General features: G+C 60.0%; 2 protein-coding genes across 2 annotated transcripts in view; one reads left to right on the top strand and one right to left on the bottom strand.

Moving 5' to 3' along the window:
• The window catches only part of LOC309444091 (chromosome-associated kinesin KIF4-like), a 474,457-nt gene that overhangs the window by 170,657 nt on the left and 277,938 nt on the right, over nucleotides 1-25,862 (top strand). The gene's annotated exons all lie outside the window — the stretch shown is intronic.
• Nucleotides 10,395-25,862, bottom strand: part of EFNB1 (ephrin B1) — a 46,040-nt gene continuing 30,572 nt past the window's right edge. Inside the window, exons 3-5 of the mRNA XM_082061899.1 lie at nucleotides 17,031-17,123; nucleotides 16,142-16,270; nucleotides 10,395-14,668 (exon numbers count right to left, since the gene is read on the bottom strand). Of these exons, the coding sequence (XP_081918025.1) occupies nucleotides 14,280-14,668; nucleotides 16,142-16,270; nucleotides 17,031-17,123 (611 nt within the window). The 3' untranslated portion in view covers nucleotides 10,395-14,279. The remainder of the gene's footprint in view (nucleotides 14,669-16,141; nucleotides 16,271-17,030; nucleotides 17,124-25,862) is intronic.

The following is a 25,862-nucleotide window of genomic DNA, read 5'->3' as shown; positions in this document are numbered from 1 at the left end:
CCTGTCCCCGGGGAGGAAGAGCTCCCTGTGCCTCCTCTGCTTGCTTTTCAGTTCCCACATCTTTCCCTGCTCTCTCCCTCCCTGTGTGTCATTACCCGTGGTGGCCTTGGGAACAGGAAGTTTTCATTTGCCCGCAGCACCAGGACCCAGCACCACCTTGGGAAGCTCGGACAAAAGCCGCGGTGCAGGATTGCAGGACGGGATGATCAGGGCGAGGAACACGCGGCTCTCCTCGGCAGGGTGCCTGGTGACGCCTCGTAATGATTTCCAGGTCAAATTAGCTCATCTGCAACGTTGTCCCTGTGATGGGCCATGGCACCTTCCCCGCAGGTGGCTGCGCGAGCCCGCGCTCGGCAGCCGCAGCTCCTCCGGAGAGCAGCGAGCACCGCACAGAGCCCCGAAGGGAGAGCAGAGCGTGGCGGGGGGCAGGCCCAGCTCTCTGCTATAAATAATAATAAAAGACCTGTTTGCCTCAACCCTAAAAGGACAAGCAAGTTGGACGCCATCAGCTGCGGCTCACGGAGCCCGGACACGCTTTGCAGAGCAGCGGGGAGCGGAGGAGAGGTTGAAATCCTCGGGAACACTAATTACACCCAGCACAGGGCTGCGTGGGGTCGGGAGCTGTCACAGCTTCCAGGGGCTCCTCCAGCCTCCCTGCCACACACCGCAGGGTGCAGAAGGACAGACGGCCCCGCCACACAGACGGGGACCATGGCGTGAGGCATCCGCACAGGAGCATCCTGCTCATCACCTCCCGTAGGGATGCCGGAGGGGGCTGCATCCACATTCGCAGGTCCCCTGAGGTCCCACGCTGCTGGGGACAAGGGACAGCAGTGTCGCCCCAGCTGCCAGAATCTCTGCCAAGGGGAGAGTCAGCAGAGCTGCAGGCAGGGCTGTGTCCTACCTCCCTCTCATCCCCCTTGAGAGAGGGATTTGAGGCAAGGGTGATCCTGTCCGGGGCACAATTGCCCCCAAATCCCCAGCAGCAGTGGCAAGCAGGACCCAGCCCCCAATTTGCCCCACTCCCCGTGCAAGAAGACGGATGGGGGGCAGAAGGGGTCCAGCCCCGTCCAAACGAGGCTGATTCCTGTCGTCTTCCAGGTGGCTGAGCCGCAGCCAAGGAGGATGCTGAGAGCTGCAGGACCCGTCTGCTCCTCCGGAAAGGAACCGCAGCGTCACACCAGGTGCGAGCATTTGGAGGCCAGGGAGGAAGAGACCTGCGGGGGTTCGCTGTGCCCCAGCACCCGCTGCCATCCCCATGTCCCCGCAGCGAGGGACGCAGCCCCTTCCCGCTGCCGTTTCTATCCCTTGCCAGCTGATGGCTCGTCCGGTGGCCAGCGGGACAGAGCTGCCCTGCTGCCTCAACTTCATATCTTCTGTCTGCAGCTCAGCCAAGTCCAAGCAGGCGCTGGAGAAAGGGATCTTCAGTTGGCCATGGACATCCTCCCCACTGCGCCAGCCTGGGGCTGGATGAGAGCAGACATGGGGACAGGGAGGATGTAAAGGGCTGTAAATGCTCTCCTGCACCTGGAATGGCTCAGAGGCCCCTCTGCCCGCTGTGCCCAGGCACCCCAACCCAGGGGGTTGCTCTCTGGGGCCCCTCAGACTGTCCTGGGCGGAGGGGACGGTTCCTGGGCTCTCGGTCGGTGCTCACAATAGCGGGGAAGAGCTGGCTCCCGCTGGCGCCGCGGATCCTGGGCAGCCGGGCTCACCACCCACGGCACAAAAGCAATTAAAAGTTGCACACAGAGGCCACTGTGAAGAATGAGGGCACGTCGCCATGTCACTGCGGCGGCGTTCACGCCTGTCACACCAGCAGAGCCGGTCCCCGGGGACGCAGCCGCCTGGGAGGTGCTGGGGAGGTGCTGGTGCGGGGGGGCAGCCAGCGGGAGAGGGTGCGAAGGGGCAGAGCTTCCTCCTCAGCAGCCACAGCGCGGGGGCTCCCGGCCCGTAAGGCCAGTGGCCATCACATCCTCCGCTGCCTCACGGAGAACCTCCCAGAGAGAGCGGAAAGCAAAGCAGCACGACGCACCCCGCTCTGCTGCGGGTGTCCCCCCGCCACGCAGCGAGGGGGGACCCGCTCCCCGCACCCCCCCGGCCCCCGCCTCCCCGCCGGAGCCCATTGTATAAGATGGCCGGGCCGTCAGGCCGCATCTCGTCAGCCCGCGCGGCCGCTGCTCCCCGGGGAGCCGGCGGCAGCAGCTGCCAGCACGCATTAGACAGCGCTGCCCGCGCCCGCCGGGGCGGGCAGGGGCACGGAGCGGGAAACTGGGGAGAAGGGGGTTGAACCGGGCTCACACCGGAGCCCCCCGTTTGCTCCCCATGGAGCATCACCCACCCCATCGCCTCCCTCGACGCCTTTGCTGCTCCAGCACCTTCCCAGCCAGGTGGGTTCATCCCGCCCGAGCACCCGGGGGAGGGCAGGACCCACACGGTCCCTGCAGGCGACACGTGTCCCCTCACCCTCCAAAAACCAGCCAACCCACCCAAAAGGAGCCGTCTGCGGGAAACAACGCTCCAAACCCCTTTTCTACTGGGGGTTGAAGCGGGTGGGGATGGAGCAGCGTGGGAGAAAAACCCGCTGCAGCGGGAACCGTGAAAATTACCAACGTGGGGTTTGCTTCGCAACCAGATAATAACAAACACCAAATTGTTTGGAGTAACCCGGAGCAAACAAGAAACACCACAAAAGTAAACAAACAAACATGCATTAAATACAGCCAAAGAGAAAGCCAAACTGCGCTCTCTTCCCCAACTGCTTGGGGAAGAGAGACCTACCTTTTAAAAAACGTTCCATGTAGCTTAACCTGATCTCCTAGTTCTGACTCCAAAGCCAAAACATTTGATTTAAAAAATGTCACAGTGAGCCATTTTTATATTTTTTGAAAAACCATTATTTTGGCCATGAACCCAGAATGTATGAATAGTTTAGGCTGGTCCAAAAACTGCATATTTTTTGTAGAGCGAAGCATTCATCGGAAATGTTTCGCCCCGCTCTGCTAGAAACAAAAGCAGCCGCGGCGAAGCCACTTCCATCCTCTGTGTTCAAGAGGGGGCTGGGGGGCTGCAATCGGCTGTTTACAGCCCCTCGCATGTCCTGGAATGAGGAGGTGACAGGGACACGCTGAAGGGTGGGAAATTTTAATAAACGTGATTTATACGGCAAAAGCATTTCTTTAAAAACCTGGGGGGGGAAGGGAGGCGGGGGGCAGAGGGGTCGGGCCGCCCATGTTGGCTGCATTGCTGGTGGGGAGGGGGAGAGCGAGTGAGACCCCCTGCCCCATAGAGAGCCCCACGCTGCCCCAGCCCAGCACCCCCAGCCGCTGGGGTGATGCCAGGAGCAGCGCTGGCACCGAGCACGCCGCAAATGCCCATGTTCCCTTGCCCTGCAAATTCTTCCCTTGCCCTGCAAATGTTTCCCTCCCCGGGGCTCATAGACCCCGTGTGCATCCAGCCAGGGTGCAGCAGGACGGGGGGCACGGGCCAGCACCCCCTGCCCGCACGGCTGGGCCTCCCGGCGGCCCCGGCGCGGCGTGCATGGCTGCACTCCCTGAAAGGCCCTTTCTCTCCCATTTTCTCCGGCCACGGCGGGATTCGCCCCGGTCACCCCCGTGCTCCGGCCCCCCCAGCGCACACGCAGCCCGGCTGATACGCAGGGGTGGAGCGGGGGCAGCACCGGGCGATGCCAGAGCACCTTGCAGAGAACACCAAAACACCCACCGCTGCTCCGGGGAAGCCTTTTTAGCCACCGTTGAGCTGCCTGCCCCATCCCCAGCCCAGTGATGGGGTCACCAACACCCCAACTGGGCTCAGCTGGGGAGCAAAGCCCAGGAGCCCCCCAGTCCTGCTCCTGCAAACCCCCTCCAGCAGCGGGGAACGCCTGGGAAGGTGCAAAACCAACGCTAGCAACACATAAAGCCTGTAGAATGTGGAATGAACCCCATCTTCCTGACCCCCAGGTTTCTCTGCCTTTCCTGAGCTCCAAGTGAGACGCTCACTGCTTGGGCATTTCGTCGAGGTGCAGGATGAGGATGAAATTGTTGGTCCTAAGGGTGGTGAGAGCCTGGCCCAGGTACCCAGAGAGGTGGAGGATGAACCATCCCTGAGACACCCCAGGCCAGGCTGGACGGGGCTCTGAGCACCCTGAGCTGGTGAAGATGTCCCTGTCATGGCAGGGGGGGCACTGGGGGGCTGGGAAGGTCCCTTCAACACAAACCATCCTGTGATTCTCTGAGCCCCCCAGCCCCCAGCTGCCCCACCACTCCCAGGTCCCGTGCACACCACGGACCCCCATCCCTTCACACCGCTCAGCATCCCCGCCAAGGACAGCCGGGCTCATCTTTCCCTTTTATTAAGAGCTAATTATCCTTCTATTAGTTTGGCGAAGGATAGTGGCGATGTTTGTAAAAAATCAGCATTCATTAACCCTTTCACCCCAGCCTGGGATTAATTTCCTGCTGACCCCGTGCTGGGCGCTGCGTGCCCGGGGGAGCGCGCCCGCGCCGCACACACTGGGGCTTTGTTCGGCCGCGGGCTGCGGCTGTTGCCGGAGTATCGCCTTACGTGGCGAAACGCCCCAGCCCCACTCCGGCGTCCAAAAGCAGCAAAACCCAGCAGGCACCGGGATTTATTATTGGAAGTCCGGGGAGGGCGAGGAGAGGCGTCAGGCTTTGGCGAGGCTGCGGCCACGGGGTCCTGGGAGGGACCTCGCCAAGGGGGCCAGGGGGCCGGCAGGGCTGGGGGGCAGCAGCGGGACACACGCACCCCCCTCTGCCTGCCCAGGGATGAAGCTCAGCCCTTCCCACCCATCCCTGGGAAACCTCGTCCCTTGGAGCACGGCTCCGGCTTCACGGCTCAGCCCTTTTCCAGCTCAGCCACTCGCTCCTCGAGGTTCCTCCCTGAGCTGGCCTGTTAAGCACATAATTAATGGCTGACACTTTATTACATTAAGCAGCAGGATGCCAAAGTTCATCTTGCATCTTTCTTATGAGCTGCTATTTCATTTAGGCTCAGTGGAAAGCGATGCAGGGTCGGAAGCCGCCATCCCTGCGAGGTCCTGCTGCTCTGGCACCGCACCGGCACGTGGAGCGAGCTGGGCATCGGCCACGCAACGGTGACACAGGGGGGGCTGAACCCCCGGCTGATGGCTCACACCGAGACGTCTCTCCCTGGGGGAGCATCCCCAGCGCCCTGCCCTGCGCCCTGCCCTCCGCTCCCGGTCCCTGCCCAGGGCCACGGCTGCTGCCGGGCGCTTTCTGACCTTTATTCATCAATATTTCAGTGGTCCCGAGGCAGCGAGGGAGATTCTCCAAGGAGAAGCTCGGGTGTGAGTGGTGATGCAGCGCTGGGCAGCTCTCAGGATCTGCCTGGGGGTGCCACAGGAGCTGGGTACCACTGCCTGGGGGCTGCTGGGCTGGCGGCAGGAACGCACGGACACCAGCTCCAGTGGCCACAGCCGAGCACCAGCACCACGGGGGCTCCTGCAAGAGCATCGTCCCTGGCGCAGGCAGGGAAACGGCACCTTCTCTCAGGAGGAAGCCTGCGCCCAGATTTCCCCAGCAGCACCAGTCTCACCTTCCAGCCCCGAGGGAGTCCGGCTTTGCTCGTGGGGAAGAGCCACCTCTGCGGCCATCGAGACCCAGGGACAAGCCAAGGGAACAGCAGCCAGATCCTGGCTCCGAACGGCCGATCCCAGGCAGGGCGGCGGGCAGAGATGGGCAGGAGCCACCTGCCCACATCCTGGGCAGCAGCAGGAACCCTCCTGGCTCTTTCATTAATGCAAAGGAAAATAAACCCAACAGGCAGCTGCCTCTGTGCTCCGGCCGACACGCTGCCATTTCACCCGCCGGTTCATCTCCCCATATTTTTCCTGTATCCCCCCCTCCATCCACACCACCGCGGCTTTGCGTCTGGAAGGGGGGAAGAAAGCAAAGCCTCCCCAGCCCCTGCCCTTCTGAATCGCCGTCTCTCTTTTCATTCTGGCTCGGCTGCCTTACAAAGAGCCCAGAGCCGCAGCAAGAGCCAATTTCCAGCAGGAACCTGGCGCTGGGCTCGCTCGGGAGGATTACACCAGGCTGCAGGAATTAGGGGGGGAAGCCCTGCTGAAACCGAAGCCTCGCTCGGCCCGTCCCAGCGCTTCGCGGGGCCAAGGCAGGAGCGACGGCTGGGACGGGGCTGGGGGCTGCAGGAGACGTGCCGGACGTCACCCCGACACGCAGCTCTTGGTCACGGCTCCGTGTCCCCACGCTCCGGGCGCTGGCCTTGGGGACACTGGAGGTGGCTGGAAAGGTTCACGCGCATCTCTCCATGGGGTGTGATGAAGCGATGGGTGCACAGGTCATGCCACCCCCTCCCAGGACACATCCACCCTGCGGTCACATTCCCCTGCACCCCCAGGGACAGGTCACTGCAAGACAGGCACAGAGCAACCAAAGAAACGGGGTAACCCCCCCACGGGGTCCCCAGGCTGGCGGAGAGGGGGATCCCCAGCTCACAGGGTGGCCACAGCACCGACATTTCACATTCACCTCTCGTCTTCCGCCAAGACAAGAAAAAGGAAAAGCTCTGTGTTTCCCTCAGCCCCCGTTCCAGCAGCCGGGGGACCCTCTCCAAGGCTTGTGTTTCAGTAACATTAAAACCTTGCACATAATTAATTTACATTTGCTGTAGAGCAATACTTGTATTCATTCCTTTTTTAAGGAATGAAAAACTACTGGATTTGTCCTGACGCTCCCTGTTCTGCTCCCTCCTTCCATGGCTTTCCAGCACCCGCTGCCCCCACAGCCCTTTCCTCTGCCCCCACAGCCCTTTCCTCTGCCCCAAGATGCTGCTGCAACCCGGGGGGGTCGGCGCGGAGCCCCTGCCCGGCTGCGTGTGTCCCCACAGCCTGGGTGTCCCCTCCGCTGGGACGCGGCCAGGGCAGAGCTGTTTCGGGATGCTGGAAGCCCTGCCTGGGAACAAGGCTGGGCCATCCCCCTGGCCTCGGGCCGGCCCGCGGAGGCAGGGGAGAAACCTCGGCGCACGTGGTGCTTTCCCTCGAGCGCTCGAGACCGGCTGGTTTCAGCTCCAGAACACTGCCGGGCCTTGGTGCGGAGCCCAGGCTGGGCTTGTCCTCGGCCCAGAGCCGCTCTGCCCCGGGCACCGATGGCCGCGCTGCGGTGAAGGACGGTGCTGGTCGCTGCACGAAACACGGAGCAAGCGCTGGATCCCGACCTGCTGCCTTGGCATCCCGAGCCATGCTCTTCTCCCTCCTCCTCCTCTCCCATACAGACAGTCACAAATGAGACTGAAGCAGCAGGATCCATCCCCGGGGCAGGGACCGCTGTCCCACACGCCCCGGCACCATCCCCACCAGTGACAAACGGCCCCCCAGTGCATCACCGTGATTGCTCTGGTGATGGAGCCCATGGGACTCATTGCATTCCACGACGGGCTGATGGATCTTCCAGGCTCCCTCTCCGTGCGGGCGGTGGACGCCGCGCAAAGCCTGGCTGTGGGAAAAGCCCGTCGCCTCGACCAGGGGAACCTGTGAGTTATTTTGGATATACTATGGGGAAAACAAGGATAAACTTCCCAATCCCCATTGAAGCAGCTGGCCCAGCCGGGGTTTATTAAAAGGGATTGCTGCTATATAGCTTCTTATGGGCTGGGGGTTTTCAGGTGCTCCCCTTGGATGTGGAAACACCAGAGGAGGAGGAGAAGGGTGGGTGGGCTGGGAAGGGCAACTGTGTCTGCGAAAGGGCTGCAGTGAGTGGGGGCAACAGGGTGTGATAACAGAGAGGGAAATGGGAGCAGGAACTGCCGCTCAGGGCCTGGCAGGGAGAGGGAAGTTCCAGGGGAGGTGACTCCTCGGCAGTGCTGGAAATTGCAGGATGAGGAGCGGTGGGAAGGGCGGGTGCAGCTGGGAGAGCGCCCTGCAAAGCACCAGTGCCACCAGCACAGCACCAGTGCCACCAGCACAGCACCAGCGCACGGAGCTGCCTCCCCTGCTCGCACCCCCCAGCACGCCGGGACAAACCGTGCGATCCTCGGGAGGCACCTCCATAAACGGCGAGATCAGAATACACCAAGAACATCTGAAAAGCATCAAGTCTCTCTCTGCGGTCTGCTTTCCATTCGGGGAGGTTGCTGCCAGGTGACATGGACCCGCTGGTATGCGGAGCTGTGGCCACAGGGCCAGCGGTGGCCCGGGAGCCTCTGACAGCACAGGGATGCTGGGGGGGTGCAGCGGGAAAGGTGATGCTGCACATCTGGCAGCACCTCTGGCAGCCTCAGCCCTGGGCACCCCGGGGTGCTCCTGCTCTGCATCCCCCGTGCCGGGGCGGTTTGGGCTTCCCATGGTTTAACCAGGGTACAGGTGCTTCCCATCCGGAGCATTCATGAGGTGCCACCCCAGCCATGCCACCGCGGGACGGCTCCTGCACCCCAGCCCGCAGGGTTCTGCGAACGCTCCGGCTCTGCTGCCCTGGCAGCTGCTTCAGACCGGAGTGGGATCCGGCCAAGGGCGAGTTAATAAACCTGACAGAAAGCTCCTTTATGTTAAATAATTAAAATAACTTAGCCAGCCCTGATGGGTGTCCAAAAACACCAGCAGCTTTGCAGCTTTAATGAACTTTCCAGATCTGGAGGCTCCTGAGCGAGATCCTGCCGATCTTTTTGCAGGACCTCGCGTCAGGGTGTCAGCAGGAGGGGAGCGTGGTGACCCCCCAGCCCCGTGCAATGGGGACACGCAGTTGTCACGGCCGTGCCCTATGGGAACCCCCTCCCCATGGTGATCCCATGGGTCTGATGGGGTCTGTCCCACCAGGTCCTGCTGTGGGTGTCCCCAAGCCTGTGACAGGTCCCCAGCCGGGCCCCCCCAGATTGTCCCCAGAGCCGGGGGGAACCTGCTGCACTCCCGCTCCCCAGCCGGGTGCTGGGTTACAGGAACCTGTTAAAGCACTTTTCTCCTTCTCCGGCAGGTCTCGGCAAGTTTGGCACTTACAGTTTTCCCCTTTGGGCATCAGGGACCAGCGAAGCTGTTTAAAATTAAAAGCATTTACTTAATTCACACTGGGATCAAAGCATGCAGAGAAGAAGGATTTTCAAACCAGCAAACCACATATAAGCAGGTCTGTCACACCCAAGGGGCCACTCCAAGCCCCGACCCCATCCCACCGGCCCCTGCTCGCTCTGCAGATGTCTTGGCACGGTCCCCAGCACCTCGGAACCAGCCTCCCGCGTTTGATCTCGGCCCTCCTTGTCTCACCCCTCACACACTGGCCAAGAAGTTCATCCTCCACCCTCCCTCGGCGCCTCGTTTTTCCTCTGAGACCCCACAAACCCGCCCGTCCCTCCGTGCATCCCAGTAGTGACCGTGCAACCCAGCCCCTGATGGGGCAGCCAGGATTGACGCACAGTTTACAGCGGGCAGGCAGAGCTGCGGCTGCTCCATCCCCATCAGAGGGACGCTGGCCTTGCTCCCCTCCTCCAGCGTCCTGCTGCACCCTGGGTTTCCCGTCGCCTGGTTCTGGAGGAGGCTCATTCCTCCCAGCAGATCATCAAGAGCCTTCCTCATACCCTTGCCCATCATCCCGCTCCATCCCCAGCCTGCATCCCCCCTCCCGCATCCCGTATTCCCAAACCTGCATCCCGCATCCTGCATCTCCCATCCCGCATCCCACATCCTGCGTCCCAGCTCCACACCAGCACTAAGGACCGTGTTTAACTGCTCCAGCTCTGCCCTTCCCTGGGGTCCTTTCTTCTCCAGCCATCCCAGACTCCCCGAGTTCCCTGCACGCCATCCCGGAGATGCCAGCCAGCACCGAGGCACCAAGGGCTGCAAAGAGGTGTCCAAAACCCACTAAAACAAATACCGGCTCCAGGCTGAGCAACACGGCTGAACCCCCCACTTCTTGTTCACAACACCCGGTGCGCTGCGTCACAGCCACGCACAGTGCTGGATGAGGCTGGTTATAAGAGAGCAATGACTGCGGGTGGAGCCCATTTTGAAGCCGGCGAAAGCACCATCTGTCGAGGATTTATTACCATCCCACTTCCTGAAATTACTTTTTAATAACTTTATCAAATGAAGGCACATTAAGGAATGACTAAATAACTGTCAGGCGCTGGATGGGATGAGCATCACTGCCCTGCACCTTCCACCGGCTCCCGCGAGGCTGCGCGTGCTCTGAGGGGTCACCGGGCACACCGGGACCTGGGGACCATGCCAGCAAACATCAGACAAAACTCCCCAGATTTGTAACTCTCACCGAAACCAACCCAACAGCTCCCTCCGAGAGCCGCAGGAAAAGCGGCGAGGAACGGCGTGAGCTAACTTGTCCCAGATCGCTTCAGATCGGGCTGCAATTTCAAAAGACAACCTGGGGCAGCAAAAAAGCACACAGAAGACAGCCGGGGTTCCATAGGAAAAAAACCCTTTTATTTAACAATATATCAGGTTCCATCACGGCTCCATGGAGTTCAGATGCCACAGAGCTGGTTACCGATGCCGATGATATGCTACTGGGCAGGAGAGCTGGGGCGAAGGCAAAAGGAATCCAAAAAGAGGAACATGACACGAAGAAACAAAAAGTCTGCGGCGCCGGGGAGCGCGGCCGAGGGGACCCGGCACCCCGAGCCCCACGGGGAGCCCGGCACCACCAACCAGCGCGGGACTGCTGAGCCCCAGGGAGCTGCTGGCACAGAGGGCCCATGTCACAGCCAGAGCCCCCGTGTCCCCCGCGGTGCCCAAACTGGTGAGCGATTCCCACCCCCTGCGCCCCGCAGCGGAACCGGCCGCATCCGCGCTCCACGTCCAAACCGCCTCTCGGCTCCCGGCGGTGGAGGACGGACGGGGAAACCGGCACCGCGGCGAAGGGCTGGGGGCAGCAGCCCTGCCGCTGGTTGATCGTGGGACGCGGGACCGCGGATGCGTCACCGTGGGATGGAGACGTGGTCACAGCTCTGGAATGGGGGAGCGCGGGGCGGGGGTGCTGGAGCCAGGGCAGCCCCCCGCACCCTCTGCTGATAGAACGCAGAGCCATGGGCAAGTGGGAGGGCAAGGAGCTCCCAGTTGCCTCTTGGAGAAGCGCCAGACAATGGCGGTGACACCGGAGACGGTGACACCGGAGATGGTGATGCTTGGGTGGGCACGGCCACCTCCCCCAGGGCAGGGACCCCTGGCATGGCCCTGGACACAGCAAGGAGGAGCGAGTGGCCCCGGGCTCCGAGCAGAGACAGGGCTACTGTGTCCTTGGAGCGGGCAACTGGAAAATCAGGATATATGCGCAAAGGGACCTGCAACAGCAGCAGCTCCGCAGGCTGGGAACGCGGGTCAGGATCTCAGGATGCTCTGTTGATTTACACACCCCAAGGTTCTTTTTTGTTTTTGTTAAAGATAAAAAAGGAGATGAATTTGATGCTCCTCCAGCTCACTTTGTGTCGCCAAGTGTCCCTGTCTCTGCTCGGGGCCTGGCAGATGCTGCATCCTATGGCAGGCACAGCCCCGCACCATGGCGATGGTTTACACACCCGCGGCTGAGCACCATGGCGATGGTTTACACACCCGCGGCTGAGCACCATGACAATGGTTTACACACCCGCGGCTGAGCACCATGGCGATGGTTTACACACCCGCGGCTGAGCGCCATGGCGATGGTTTACACACCCGCGGCTGAGTGGCGATGGTTTACACACCCGCGGCTGAGCACCATGGCGATGGTTTACACACCCGCGGCTGAGCGCCATGGCGATGGTTTACACACCCGTTCTTGCTTAAAATTTCTTTTTTCTTTTTTTCTTTTTTCTTTTTTTTTTTTAGTTCTCATTTGTTTTTCTAAGAAAAAGCAACCAGAAAATAATTCAGAGTTTATACAAAACATCTTTACATTATTTCTTCCAAAAAAGACTAGTATTTACACAAACAAAACGGAAAAAAAGAAAAAGAAAAAACAACCAAACTTGAACGCTTTCAATGAAAAGAAGCGAAGGGACACACTCTGTTTCAGGACCCAGCAGACCGAGGTGCTCAGCAAAACCCCAAAGTTCAGCTTTTACCCTTTCTTCACATATTTACAAGGTTTCTCAGCTCGCCCAGCAATAGGAGTGGAGCTGGGGAGCTGGGGACAACCATCATTTGGGGACGCCCAGCGTGGGAGGCCGCCCAGCACCCTCGGTCTGCTCTGGGTACCACCCACGTCCAGCCTCCTTCCCCAGCCCTTTTCCTCCAAAAAACGAACCAAAACTGAATCATCCCCCGCCGCCTCCTCTGTGGGGACACCCCCCATCGAAGCATCCTCCACCGCCACCACCATCATCGTCACCGCCATCGCCACCGCCCAGCTGGGGCTCTGCTCACGTCAGGTCTGCAGATGGAGAGGGCACCGCCGAGGGAAATTAAGACACAATTTTCTGTGATTTCTGAGAGCAGAGCCCATTCCCCCAGGAATAGGGGGTACAGGGGGTTCCGGCCAGGGCAGCTCCCGGCCCTTCAGCAGCCCCGGCTGGGCATGGAGAACAGGGGGAAAGGGCTGAAAGGTGCTACATGGGGGGCAGCGGCGGTGGGGAGCGGGAGAAGGGCCGGGCAGGGGGGAGCACCCACCGTGACTCTTCTCCCCCGAATACAGCCAGTTTGGGGCCCTGGAAGCCGCCCCCGCCTCGGGATGCTGAGGCAGGAGAGCGGGGGCAGCCTGAGCTGCTCCAGCCCCAGCTCCTGCCTTCCAAAACCAAGCGGTGCCACGCAGGACGCTCCGTCCCGCAGGAAACCCCCGCGCCGGCCCCACTCTGCCCGCTCCTCGACAAGGCACTTTTTCGCAGAGCAGCTTCTCTCGCTCTTTGGGCACTTCCCGACGTGGGTCTGGGGGCTCCAGGGCCAGGCGAGGACAAACGCGGCCAGGCAGCCCCTGCGCCGGTCCAAACCCGCCGCCCGCGCCTGCTCCCTGAGCAAAAGCAGCTACTGCTGAAAGGAAAAGAAAGCGGGGAAAGGGGGGTGGCAGCTGCCCAGGTGGGGACGGCAGGACGGGGCGCAGGACAGCGCCAGCCCCGCCGTGCTCACGGCGCCTCCTGGGATGCGGAACCTGGGAATGATCCCACCAGGACAGCCCAAGGCTCAACCCCTGCCAGTTTTGCGCAGGAGACGGGCACAACAAGGGGCCGCGGGACCCCCAGGAGGTGGCACTGGAAGTAGGGCTGGGTGGGGGGCAAACGGCTGGGAACGGCTCCCCAAAAGGGGACTGGGCAGGGGGAGAAGCCTTAGGCTCAGCTCCCAGCCCAGCAAAGCCCAGTGCTACCCCTGAGGTCACCCAGCACCGGCCTCTTCCCGGCAGCCCCAGCACGAGCTGCGGGTCAGAACCGCTTTTTTTCCAGTTTTCCTTTCCAAGGACAGACACCCCCTGCCCTCCCACCCCCTGCCCCCGCTTTGCTCAGCCCAGCCCCACAGAAACCACCAGCGAAGACCTTCTCCTCATCTTCGGGGCGTCGGGAAGAGCTGCGGCCGAGCTGCTGCTCCGCGCCCGGGCTCCCTGCTGTTGGATGCTTGAGACATGGTATAGATAGATATATTTTTTTTCTTTCTTTCTTTTTATAAAGAGACTAAAACAAGAGTCAACAGCTACGAACACAAAAGTTTCAAAGGGCAGGGGCGGGAGCAGCGGGGTCTCCCGCGGGACGGCGTGCTGGACGGAGGCGACGGCGTGTGCCCCAAGGCGGAGGGACGAAATCCCGCCCGGAATTCACCAGAAAAAAAACCAAATAAAAACGTTACAAAAAAATTAAAATAATTATTATAATAATAATAGTAGTAGTAGTAAATCGGGTTTGCCAGCTTCCTCCCCGCACAGCTGTCTGCATCTTGGCACCTGGGCAGAGCATCCTCCTCCTCCCCCGGCTCGGGGAGCGGCGCGGCACCAGGCGCACGGGCACTTCACACAAGGACGCAGGGGCGAGGCGGGAAAATCCCAAAAAAACGAGAAGGGGAGGCGGGGTCCCCGGGTTCGGCGTGTCCGAGCGGGCAGGGAAAGGCACGGCACCCGCCCCGGGCCGGCCGCAGTCTGCCGAAGAAGAGGAGGACGCTGAAGGCTCAACCCTCGAGTCTCGGGATTACAAAAGCTCAGAACTACAAAACTAAATACAAAGGGGGAGAATCGGCGCTCCAGCGAGCCATCCGCTCCCCGGCGCTCCCCTCGCCTGCCGTGGGGTTCGTGTCGCCGCCTCCCCGCCCGTGGGGAGAGCTGGGGCGGCCGCCCCCCCGCGCCGGGCGCTCCCGGGTGCTCCTGCTTCGGCCGCGTGTCCCCGGCTGCTCCTCACACCTTGTAGTAGATGTTGGCCGGGCTCTGGGGGGGCATCTCCTGGACGATGTAGACGGGGTGCCCGTAGTCCCCGCTCACCTTCTCGTAGTGCGGGCAGTAGTTGTTCTCTGTAGTCCGTAAGGGGATGATGATGTCGCTGGGCTCCGAGCCCGCGTTCCCGCTGCATTTCGGGCTGGCCAAGGTGCTGAGGGACAAGGCTGCGGCTCGCTGCTGCGTGTGCTTCCGATGCCGCTTGCGGATCTTGATCAGGAGGACGACGAGGAAGATGATGATGAGGATGAAGATGACGCAGCCGGCGCCGATGGCCGCGAAAACGGCCACCTTGGAGCTCAAGAAGCCGTCGCTGGGACCCTGGGTCTCCTGGCCATCCTGGTTGACGGGATCTGCAATTGAGGGGAGGGGGTCAGCCCGGGGGTCCCGCTCCACCCGTGCACGGAGCAGCGCGAACAGGCCAGCCAGGTCTGCACTCACGGTCCCTATGTGGTCTTTACAGCTTGGACTTCTACTCTTTTGGCTCTCTGCTGCCCAAACCGGCTGGCCTACTGACTGATCCAATCTGGTTTGTTTCACTACTTGATTAAAACACAGGACTAATAATGGGTTTAGGCTATTTTCAAGCAACTGCGAGACACAAACCCCACTTACTTTCTCAACAGAAGCCCAAGAGCTTAGATTTCTTTCAATACAATTATCTCTTGACACAGTTATCAACAGATACTTGTGTTTCAGGATCAGTGTCGTTCACCTTTAAAAGGCTATAGGCAAAAACCATATTCCTGCTTGGAAATGGGCTGTAGACTATGGTGGCAAATACCTGAGAAATATGGATATTAGCATGGCATTATTTCTCATCATCATCTGTTAAGCCTACACCAAAAGTGTTAACTTATGATTGGCTTTCCATGGCCTTTCACGAAGGGCTCTCATTGATTCTTATGGCATTTCCTGTAGGTATCTCAAATATATTTGCAACACCAGCCTCATCAAAAGCCCAGATGTGTTCACAGTCCTGAGATTGAGTTGGTTGACAGGTATGTTAATGAACTCACTAGAAACTTTCGCTCTACATCCATATATCCTGTTATACGCCGTCCTTTTCTGTATTTTCACTACACAGCTGTAACCACTGGCATTTACACAGAATCATTTCAGTTGGAAGAGATGCTCAAGATGATCGAGTCCAACCACGGTGTCCCGTGGGGCTCTGGGCACCCGCAGAGCAGGTACCGCGTGTCCCGTCCCCCACCCCACACCCTGGCTCCCCGTTTTCCCCAGCTGGTGCAGCAGAGCGCAGCTCCATCCCACCTGAGCCCTGGGACTTTGCTCTTCCACAGCAGCCCTGGGCGCTGCGGTGAAATCGGGCTCTGACACCCGGAGCCCCGCGATATCCGATTCCAACCCCGGCCCCCAGGGCAGAGCGCTGGGCTGGCCGCGCCGGGCGAGAAGAAAAGGGCGACTCTCCTCGACTTCATCTGATTTCACTTTTCTCTCAGCGGGGTCAGGAACTCAGGAAACCACCTTCAAAGGGCTTTCACGCTGGCTCGGCTCAAAAACCCACGGACCTGACCTCCTCCAAGGCCTCTCAGATGTACTGTGAGGACAGATGGGCAGCGAGGAGGAGGAGGAGGGTGCTGAACCAGCACTTCCCTGCAAAGCTCCTGCCAGGACATACCAGAGCTGGGCAAACAAGCCCGCAGCCTGGCTGGCTGCACCGCGCTGCTGCGAGCAGCGAACGCTCGCGGGAACCCATCTGCACCCCTGCTCCGGAGGAACCAGCATCCCCGTCCCAGCGACCGGCCTGGCTCCGAGCTGCTCCATCCCTGTCCCCTCTCCTGGGGTGTCCCCGGAAAACCCACCGGGCTTGCCGGGCTCCTCCACCGTGGGGACCTTGCTGCGCGGGCTCTGCGTGACGATCTTCACGGTGTTGTCGGCTTCCTTGCTCGGCCGACTCGTCGTCAGCTGCTCTGGGATCACCGCGTTGGGATCTGGGGAGGAGAGGGAAGGGGTGGATGAGAGACGCTTCGGTTCAGCTTGGATTGGCAATACCCCACCCTCCTGCCCCCCAGATCCCAGCTGGCCACCCCCCGCAGGAGATGCGGGAGCGATGGGAGCTGCAGGAGCAACAGGGCAAGGCTGAGATGCTGCAGGGCTTGTGGGAAGCAGCTTCCCCACCCTAATTTTGATGCTTTCTGAGCTCCTGTGCGTGGGCTGGGGCAGGTTTCTCGCCCGGGCGGCAGGAGGGGGCTGAGCCTGCCAAGGCTGCAGCACCGCTTCTTCTGTTTATTATAAATATTGGCCCCAAAGTGAAAAACACCATAATAAGAAGCAGCCATCGGGAGCTGTGCATCTGGGTCGGGGGCTGAAACAAGGCCAGGGCATTGCTGGGGCTGGGAGGTACTCGAGCGGTGACGGGGAGCCCGACAAGTCCCGGGGCACCGTCCGTGCCAGCCCCCCCGATGCACGTGCACTTGTCCCCCAAGGACACCGGCCACCAGGTACCGCAGAACAATCGCTCCATTTTCATCCCAACACGTGCGAGTGTTGGCAACAGAAAAAAGGGTGAAAATAAAAGATCCTAAAATTCAAATTGTGCTGAAGTAACCCAGGAGGCCTCCTGAGTGCCAGGGACCAGCTGGCCTGGCCTCAGTTTCCCCAGAACCCCCAGCACGGCAGGACAGGGGTGCTGGTTTTGCTGGGCAAAGGCACTTTGGCGACGGGAGATCCCGGGGGCGCGGGAGGACTCACCCTGCCCCACTTTCATGACGATTTTCATGGAGCGCGTCTGGCAGACCCCTCCTTCCCGGTTCTCCAGCCCGTCCAGCGTCCCGTTGGAAGTGGCTGCAAGAGAAGAGAGGGAGCGTTAGGGGGGCTCCTGGCCCGGCTGGTTCCTCGTTTTCCGCACCTTCCGAAGGCGTTTGCAGCGGTGAGGACGTGATCCCACCAGCTTCCCCCGGCTGCCACATCCACACAAGCGAACCATTCTCCGCGCCCGCACCCTCCTCCCCCTTTAATTCCTGGATAATTTCCTTTGCTCCTTGGTGTATAATAGGAACACATGCATATGCACAGTTTAAATTATACATATATAATTACACACGGTGCCTCAGCAAAGAATGTAAACTCAGAGCCCCGATGGGGCTGAGTGGCTTTAATTGCAGGGCAGAAAGTCAGTTAAATTCACATTAAGTTCCTTGCTTTCGCCCTTCGGTCCCGCGGGAGCTGCCCATCTCCTGCTGGACGGCACCAGCGCCCGCCGTGCCCCCCGCCCCGCGCCGCAGCGCCGACCGAAACACCAAACCACGGCGTTACGGGATTAGGCACCTAAATGGCAGACTGGGCTAAACGTACTCCAAAAAACTGGCTCCTGACCCCAAAATGGGGTCTGTCCATCCACAGCGACAGACACAAAGCATCCCGGTGCTCCAGCACATGCAGGCACGGGGATTTATTCACCACAAAACCCGGGAGGAGCACAGTGACGGCACGAGGGGCTTGGGAAAGGCGACGCAACGGAGAATCCCGAAGCAACGGGGGTGATTTCAGAGACAAGGCCGGGAGGCAAAGCGGGATCTGGCCAGCACGGCGCAGCCAACGCCTCCCCAGCGCCAGGACTCGGGGCTTCAGGTTGCTCGTGCAGCCCAATTCCTGCCTCCACCCCGCAAAAACCGGGGTGACCTTTGGTAAATCCATCCGATCTCAACAGCCGGGTTATGGAACAAGGTCTTTCTTCTCCTCCCACACCTTCCCGCAACAGCAGGAGCCGCGGGTGTCCCAACGAGGACCACGCTGGGATCCGGGCTCCATGTCCATCAGCTCCCTCCAAACGCCTCCGCACAACCGGGGCTCTCGTGTGAAACACCAGCAAATGTTTTACTAATCAGAAAGCCACAGGGCGGGTGGATGTACCTCCTGTCCCGCAGCCGGTCCCGCCTGCCAGCAGCTCCTTGGCGGAGCCACGCATCCACACCTTTGGGCCAGGCCGGCGGATGCGGGGACAGCAGCACTGTCAGCACAAATCCCCGTGCAAACGCCTGGGAAAATGGAGAAACGGCCCCTTAAGAGCTGCACGAGATCTTCCCATTGTGAACCAGAGTCAGGAGCCTGAGCGAAAACACCCCGTAAGGTCATCTCGGGGAGCCGAGTCCAGCAGAAGGCACGGCAGCCGCAGCCCCAGCCCCGCTGACGATGTCCCAGGTCCCAGCCCTGGTGCAGTTCCATGAAGAGCTTCCCAGCGCCACGCCAGGGGTTGTTCCATCTCAAACAGACTTCGGCCATTCACGCCGCAGCCCAGGGGAACACACGAGCCGTCTGTGAACACCAGCCCCTGCGAGAGCTCCTAAGGCCTTACTCAGCAGGTAATAAGCTATTTGTATCAAAACAAGAGTAAGCGTAGCTCCAGTGTGGGGAACTAGGAGATCCTGCAAAGGCAGAGCATGCAGCAGTAACAGGAGACATCAGTTCCTTCAAAATAACTGTGTAGATGTTGCATTCAGAGATTACAAAAATATTAAATATCCAAACAGGCCAGCAGAATGCCAGCTGGAGCCGTGGCGGGGGGAGGCAGCCAAGCAGCAGTCCAACACTTGGTTCAAGAAGCCTCTTCTTGTTCTGATCATCGTAACAACGAGGGGAGAACGTCGCTTTGAAAGGGAACCGCATGGAGCAAAAAAATGAAGCGGCTACTCAAGGGAACATAAAAAGGAGCAGCTAAAGGAGCAAAACGCTCACAAAAACCATGGCGATGGTCTCCAGCGCGGGCTCTTGAGCCGAGGACACCGGCTGTCTGTACAGATCCACAACGCACCAAAGCAGCGCAAGATGCTCCACAGAGCCGGCCGGGCTTCCAGGAGTCAAAATCCCATCCAAATGGCTGAAAGAGTATAAATTTTGCGGAGTTTGATACCAACACGCAGGACAGAGTGAGGCGCAGGTCCAGAGACGGGCAGGGGGTTGCAGCCGGGGGTCCCCCTGCAGGGTCGGCTCCAGCGCCGCGTTTCAGCGCAGAGCTCCGGACTGGGGAGCTGGTGCAGAGCTGCTCCTGCCGCTCTGCTCCGCGGCCTCCCCGGGGAAGATCTCCCAGCAGACGGGCGCAGGATCAGCCCCGCGGTCGGCGTCGGTCCCAACGAGACGTCAGATCCAGGAGGCACCGACGTGTGAAGCGTCTGCAGCGCTGCGCTCGCAGGAGAGCAGAGCACGGGTCCCCAACCGCAGGTGAAATTCAGCATCGACAAACGCAGCGTAACGTGCGGGAGAAGGTGGTTAAATCCAGAGGCACCGCAGCGGGGTGCAGGGAGGGTACAGAGTGATGAACAAGGACAGGCAGGGAGCGCGGGGTGCCCAGGGGAACCGGGAATACCAGGTCTCCAAACACTGCCCCCCTCCCCACACACCGCATCAACAACAAGGCTTGATCCAAACAGTCCCGGCAACACAGAGCGTGCAGGAGTGTTTTCCTGCCCCCCGTCCATTTTGGAGGGACTCACGTGAGCACGTAGGACCAGGAGAGCAAAAGCAAAGCTGGACAGATAAACTTCTACTCAGGCTTAAAGCGAAGGCAGCTCAGCCTGGAGAGCCATTAGATGCCTTTGCCTTAATGAAGCATTAAGCCTCAGGCTGCTGAGTGATGAGGATTTAACATTGATACCATTAACCATGTAATTGCTTGTCAATTTAGAGGAGATGCTCAGCCGGCACGGAAGCACAGGCAGGACCCTCCGCTTGCCAGCACAACTCACCCCGCTCCTCAGGCACAAGACCAGTGACATGCCAAGTCCCAGCCCGGTGACAAGGCCAGGCAGTGCGGACAGATGCCTCCGAAAGCCACAAAAACCCTACTTCTCCATGTCCAGCAGCGAGCGGCACCACACGCCGCCCCGGCGCATCACCCCCTGCCTCCCCATGGCCGGCACTCTGAGCGGCACCGGAGCTTCTCCTCCTCCCACAAAAATATTTCAAATGAGAAGTTGGGTTTTGGCAGATGGGAGGCTCTGGAAGCAATACCTGGCAGCAGATGAAGGCAAGGGTCTCTTAAATGGTCAGCTTTGGACAGCGCGAGACGTTTGGTTTCTCTGCTGGATTCCCTCTAGCGGGGCTCCGTTACAATTCGGGCCCCAAAGCACAATTAATGTGCTGAGACTGTAGCGAATCCAAGTCTCTTTCCTTTTTATTATTCTTAATTACTCTTCCATCTGTGCAGCACAGCCCCGCTCCAGAGCCGGCCAGGCGCTGCCTGCACGCCCGCCCATCGCCCCCGACCCGCCTGACACTCACGTTTCCATCGCGCAGCTTCACATGGAGGCAACAGCACCCGCCGGCACCCAGCGCCAGGGCCTGGGTGCCCCCGCAGCCTGACCCCATCCCCTGGAGCAGACAGGGGTGGGAAGGCACCGACCAACTCTGCTGAGGGGCAGCTGGTGTACAACAGGCTCAGGACACCCACCCCAAGCTGAAAGCCCCTCCTGGCAAAGCTCAAGAGCCTACGGGCAGCCTTGAAGATGTGCCTCGTGCATCCCTGGTGTGCTCAGACACTGTGCCAGCAAACCCTTGCACAGATCTGCAAGCAGGCCATTTAAAATAAAAATTTAGTTTGTGCCACCTTCACTCTCCTCCAAGGCTTTCAAGTTGGTTTATGCACCCCTGGTACCAAGGTGTGGATATTGCACTGGTAAAGTGTTTCACAGAATCCCAGAATGTCAGGGGTTGGAAGGGCCCTGGAAAGCTCATCCAGGTCAATCCCCCCATGGAGCAGGAACACCCAGCTGAGGTTACACAGGAAGGTGTCCAGGGGGTTGGAATGTCTGCACAGAAGGAGACTCCACAACCCCCTGGGCAGCCTGGGCCAGGCTCTGCCACCCTCACTGGGAAGACGTTTCTTCTCATATTTAAGTGGAACCTCTTGCGTTCCAGTTTGAACCCATTACCCCTTGTTCTACTATTGGTTGTCACCAAGCTTCTGGCTCCATCCTCCTGACACTCCCCCTTTCCATATTGATCCCCATGAATGAGTCCCCCCTCAGTCTCCTCTTGTCCAGCTCCAGAGCCCCAGCTCCCTCAGCCTTTCCTCACACGGGAGATGCTCCACTCCCTCCAGCATCTTTGTTGCCCTGCGCTGGACTCTCTGCAGCAGTTCCCTGTCCTGCTGGAACTGAGGAGGTATGGGTGTTGCACCATATGGGTGTTGCACTGTCCGGGTGTCACACCGGACAAGGTGCTGTCCCAGTGCCTGTCCCCCTGTCACAGGCACCCGGCTCCATCATCCCCATCCCCGGCGCTGGTGCCCCAGGGGACCCGCGGAGCCCCTTCCAGGTCACCGGGCAGCAGCACCGTCCGCTCCGCTGCACACAAACACCGGAGAGCACGGCTGGGCTGCCGCGGGCCGGGCACACACAGCTCACCGCATCACCACCCCTGTTCATATTATCATTGTTATCTCCGTGCTGAAGGGAGAACCCGTTGTCCCTTCCCCACGCACATCACCCCAAAGCCCTTTGGGTCAGCCCGGCTCAGGGGCGGACGGATGGCAGAGCCGGCTGCACGGCTGCGCCGGCCGGGGCCGGGGGTGTCCCCGCACAGCCCTGGCAGCTGCTCAGAAAGGCCCCGCAGCCCCGAACGCCGGTGTGAGCCGGCCCAGCCCCGCGCGAGGCGCGAGCTGAGGGCTCCACACAGCTCCTGGCAGCTCCAGAGCTGCTCCCGCCTCCCGGCAGCCTGTGCCCCCCAAACCGATAACCCCGGGGGTGTGCTGGGGTGCAGGGGGTGTCACCTCCCCACACAGACACCCAGATCGATGCCAACTGGGATTCCTCTGTCCCTTGCACCATACTGGGCATGCCAGACTGCTGTACCGGGCAGAGCTTTCAGCCCCAGCCTGAGCACAGGCAAGAGATTTGGTAAGAGCAGGTGAACTAAAAGAGCACCAAATTTATCTCCTTTTTGTTCCTCCTCTATCCCTTCTCCCCAGCATCCCCGCTGGGCACCAGGAGACGAACACCACGGGCAGGGATCCCCAGCTGCCACCACCACCTACTCCCCATTAACCAAAACATCCCCTTCTGGCAGGAAAAAGGCGATGGCTGCGGGAAACACATGGGGTTGCTCAGAGCTGGGGACATCCCTCCACCACGACCTTCCCATCCCTCCACCATGACCTTCCCATCCCTCCACCACGACCTTCCCATCCATCCACCACGACCTTCCCATCCATCCACCACGACCTTCCCATCCATCCACCATGACCTTCCCATCCCTCCACCACGACCTTCCCATCCATCCACCATGACCTTCCCATCCATCCACCACGACCTTCCCATCCCTCCACCATGACCTTCCTGCTTCCGAAGCCCCAACTTTGACCTCCCCAAACAACACCCTCCCTGTTCGTTTTCTGCATCGTCCTCTTTGCTCCTCAGGGTCCCATAAACACAAAAACATGGGTGTTTTCTGGAAAACATGCTTCCTCAGGACTGCAGGAGCTGAGTTTCTGAAGCCCTGCGTCTGGTGGGATGGAGTTCTCCTCCCGGTCAGGGTCACCCCCAAAAGGATCAATAAAAATGTTCAGTTAGCCTCATCCTTTCCAAAGCTCACAAAGCACGGAGCCAGCAGCACCAGCCGGGTTAAGGAGGCGAGAAGGGAGGACACCACGTACCCACACTCATCCTCACGTGCCACAGCACGTGGGACTCCCTAGGGACCTTTCCGGGGTGAAGGGAGAGCAACAGGCAAACACTGAAGTATTGCAGAGAAGACGACGCTTGAACACAAGTAACGCGTCAGTGAAAACCTAATCTCCCACTAAAACAACTTCCTGATGGAAAAAATTATAACCAGCCCTAATTAGCATCATAACGAAGAGTCATAGCTATGTTGCAGGTAACCTCACCAGGGCCAGAAGGCACTTCTGGCTTGCAAGCCGACTCGCTCGCAAGCCTTTTTGCACCAGCGCTGCTGAGATGTCTGTGCAGAAAAGGCCGGCGAGCCCCCGTGTCCCCGTCCCGCTCAGCATCACTTCTTGTGCAGCTCGGCGGGACCAAGCACTGAATAAAGCCTTTGTCTTCAGGTTCATCCACCCTCTTCCAAAAAGCCAGCGCGTTGCTGGAAGAGGAAGGTTATTTGCAGAGGCTCTGCGGTAGCCCCAAGCAGCTGGTTACAGGTCAGGAAAAAAGTGCCATGTAATTCTCTACCTGATGCTCTGCCAGAGTCATTTGTAGGACCCGCTGGGAGCCGGAGAGGAGGAAAGCACTTATTGCATTTTAACAGGGTATAAATCTCTTCATTTAGGTAGCAAAACATCTGCGAAATCTGTTGTGAAGGGGATGAAGGGGGACTCGCGGAGGACAGTGCCAGCCCCCCGCGGTGACAGCGATGCCAGCTCTGGCATGGGGGATGCGGGGACGCGGAGCCTGGGTGCTGGGCTGGAGGCGGCTCAGAGAAATATCAAATTATCGGGGATGGGAGAAGCTGATTCATGTGCAAATCCTCTGGCTGGGAGAGCGTGGGGAGCGAGGAGGCGCAGGGCGGGAGCTCAGGGCTCGCTGTCGGCAGGAAACCCCGCTGCAATTAAAGGTAAACTTTGCATAAGCACCAGGAACCTGCTGGCAGCGGGAAGTTTACCCTGGTGCAACTCTGAGCCCGGGGTTGCAAATAACCCCCCGGCGGGGACGGGATCCTGGCCGGTCCCTGGGGAGGGGGCTCAGCTCCAGGATGGCGCCAGCACATGGACCTAAAAGTCTCCAGCAACATCGGATTTGGAGATTTGCAATACAAGCTAAATAAGTCCCTGAGCATCCAGATGAGGACCTGGCCCCTTTCTGAGCAAAGGACGGGGGAAAGGGCCCCTCTGCCCCCCAAGTTAGGGCTGATCCCACTGCAGAGGGGCCAGCAGGTGCCTCCCCGCCCCGCTGCTCCCAATTAGCTGTGTTAACACCCGGCGGGATCAAAGAGCACAGTCATTACACGGCAGCGGCAGAAAAACCATCATTCCTACGGCAAAGAAACTTCAAATGGCGAAGAAAACCAATTCTCCCCAGAACGGCGAGATTTTTAAAGGTGCCGCACACAGCCCGGGCAGCCCTCCCCAGTACAGCCAGCTCGAGGGGCATTCAAAACGCAGATTATCAGGAATTAGAGATGGAAAAGGGCTGCGCATCGCAATCCGTTCATGCCAAAGCTGCTCGCAGTCCGCGTGTCCTGTGGTCCCAGCGTGGCGGCACCTCACACCGGCCAGCGCCGCGGTGCAGCCCGTGGGCTCTGCACGGCACCCTGGCAGCAGAAGAGCAGCGTCGGAACAGAAGAGGATCCCAGGAGAAAAGCCCAGCGACGGGCTCCCTGTAAAGAAGTGGATATCAAAAAAAATACGCCAAGGAAGTAGTTGCCCGCACTTTTGTACCGCACATCCTTCCAGCCGCTGCAGGGTGCTGGGATTCATTTTCCAAGTCTTCCGTCAAGCTGAAGGTTTCTTCTGCCTTTCAAGCCTCTGACTGGAAGCTTAGTCCCAAAGGAGCCAGGTTTGACTCTTACGGAGGTGAGCGCCGCTGGTGAGCGGGTCTGGGCACCCGCAGACCCAGGGGATCCCGGGGATCCCGGCCCCCTGGTGCTGCAGACCTGCCGGGGAGGAGAGGCTAGACGGGGAGCACGAGGCCGGGGGCGGACACAGCACCCCAAAACCAAAGGGACACTAAACCACCGCTGCAAGGGAAGCAACGTTTTTGGGGGAACAGGCAGAGTCAGAGCACCCCAGCAGCATCAAGGGGTGCAGAGGGGGGTCGGGCAGGTGACACGCGGGTGCCAGCTGGATGTCACCTCCTCGCTGCCACCACCCCGGCTGCACCAAGGGGCACCAAGGAGTTAAACATGTTTTATTTTCTACTAAAGGATGGAGCCAGTGTTAGAGAGATGCTCTTGGAAATGATTTCTCCTGGGGAAGAGCATCCTGGGACGCAGGGGGCTGCCCGGCACCCCCACTGCAGGCAGGGCCCCCCTGTTCCCCTGTCCCCGGCCCAGGAGCAGATCAAAGCGCTGGGTATTTACCTCCTGGCTGGGTGCAGGACACTGGCCCTTTCTGATGGGGCTTTTCATCCCTATTAGGGCCGTGAAAGGCTGAGCTATGAGATCAGCTGCCAGGGGCTGTCCGGGGACAGCGCTGAGCCGAAAAGGTCAGGAGGGAGGAGGAGAAGAGAAAAGAGGCAGAGGCTTAAGGGACAGGGCTCAACAAAATCGCATTTACTCTGGTCACGGTCTTCAGACAAGCCTCCAAGACAAGGAACCGCGTGTTGTCTAAGGGCCATTATTTGGGTTTGACACGTCCAGCGCCCGGGCTTTGAAGTCGGGAGCGGGACACCGTTAGAGACCCGTCTGTCCCCAGCGGCTCCCACGCAGCGTCTCCCAGGGCTCACCCACCCCTGCTCCCCGCGGGACGGGGACGGAGGAGGAAAACCAGTCCCCAAAACCAGGCGGCTGTGCCCGCTTGGCTTCGCCCCGGCGTCCCGCCTGGCGCAGGTGTGTCGCAAGCCGGTGGGATGGGGACGCGGCGCATCCGCGGAGCATTTGGGTGAAGAATGAGGAAGCTGGCTAATTGGTTTTTTT

Source organism: Streptopelia decaocto (genome assembly GCF_964273445.1).
Source record: "Streptopelia decaocto genome assembly, chromosome: 10".
Lineage (NCBI taxonomy): Eukaryota > Metazoa > Chordata > Aves > Columbiformes > Columbidae > Streptopelia > Streptopelia decaocto.
The sequence above is the reverse complement of the archived record's forward strand: the minus strand, read 5'-3'. Positions and strand labels throughout refer to the sequence as shown.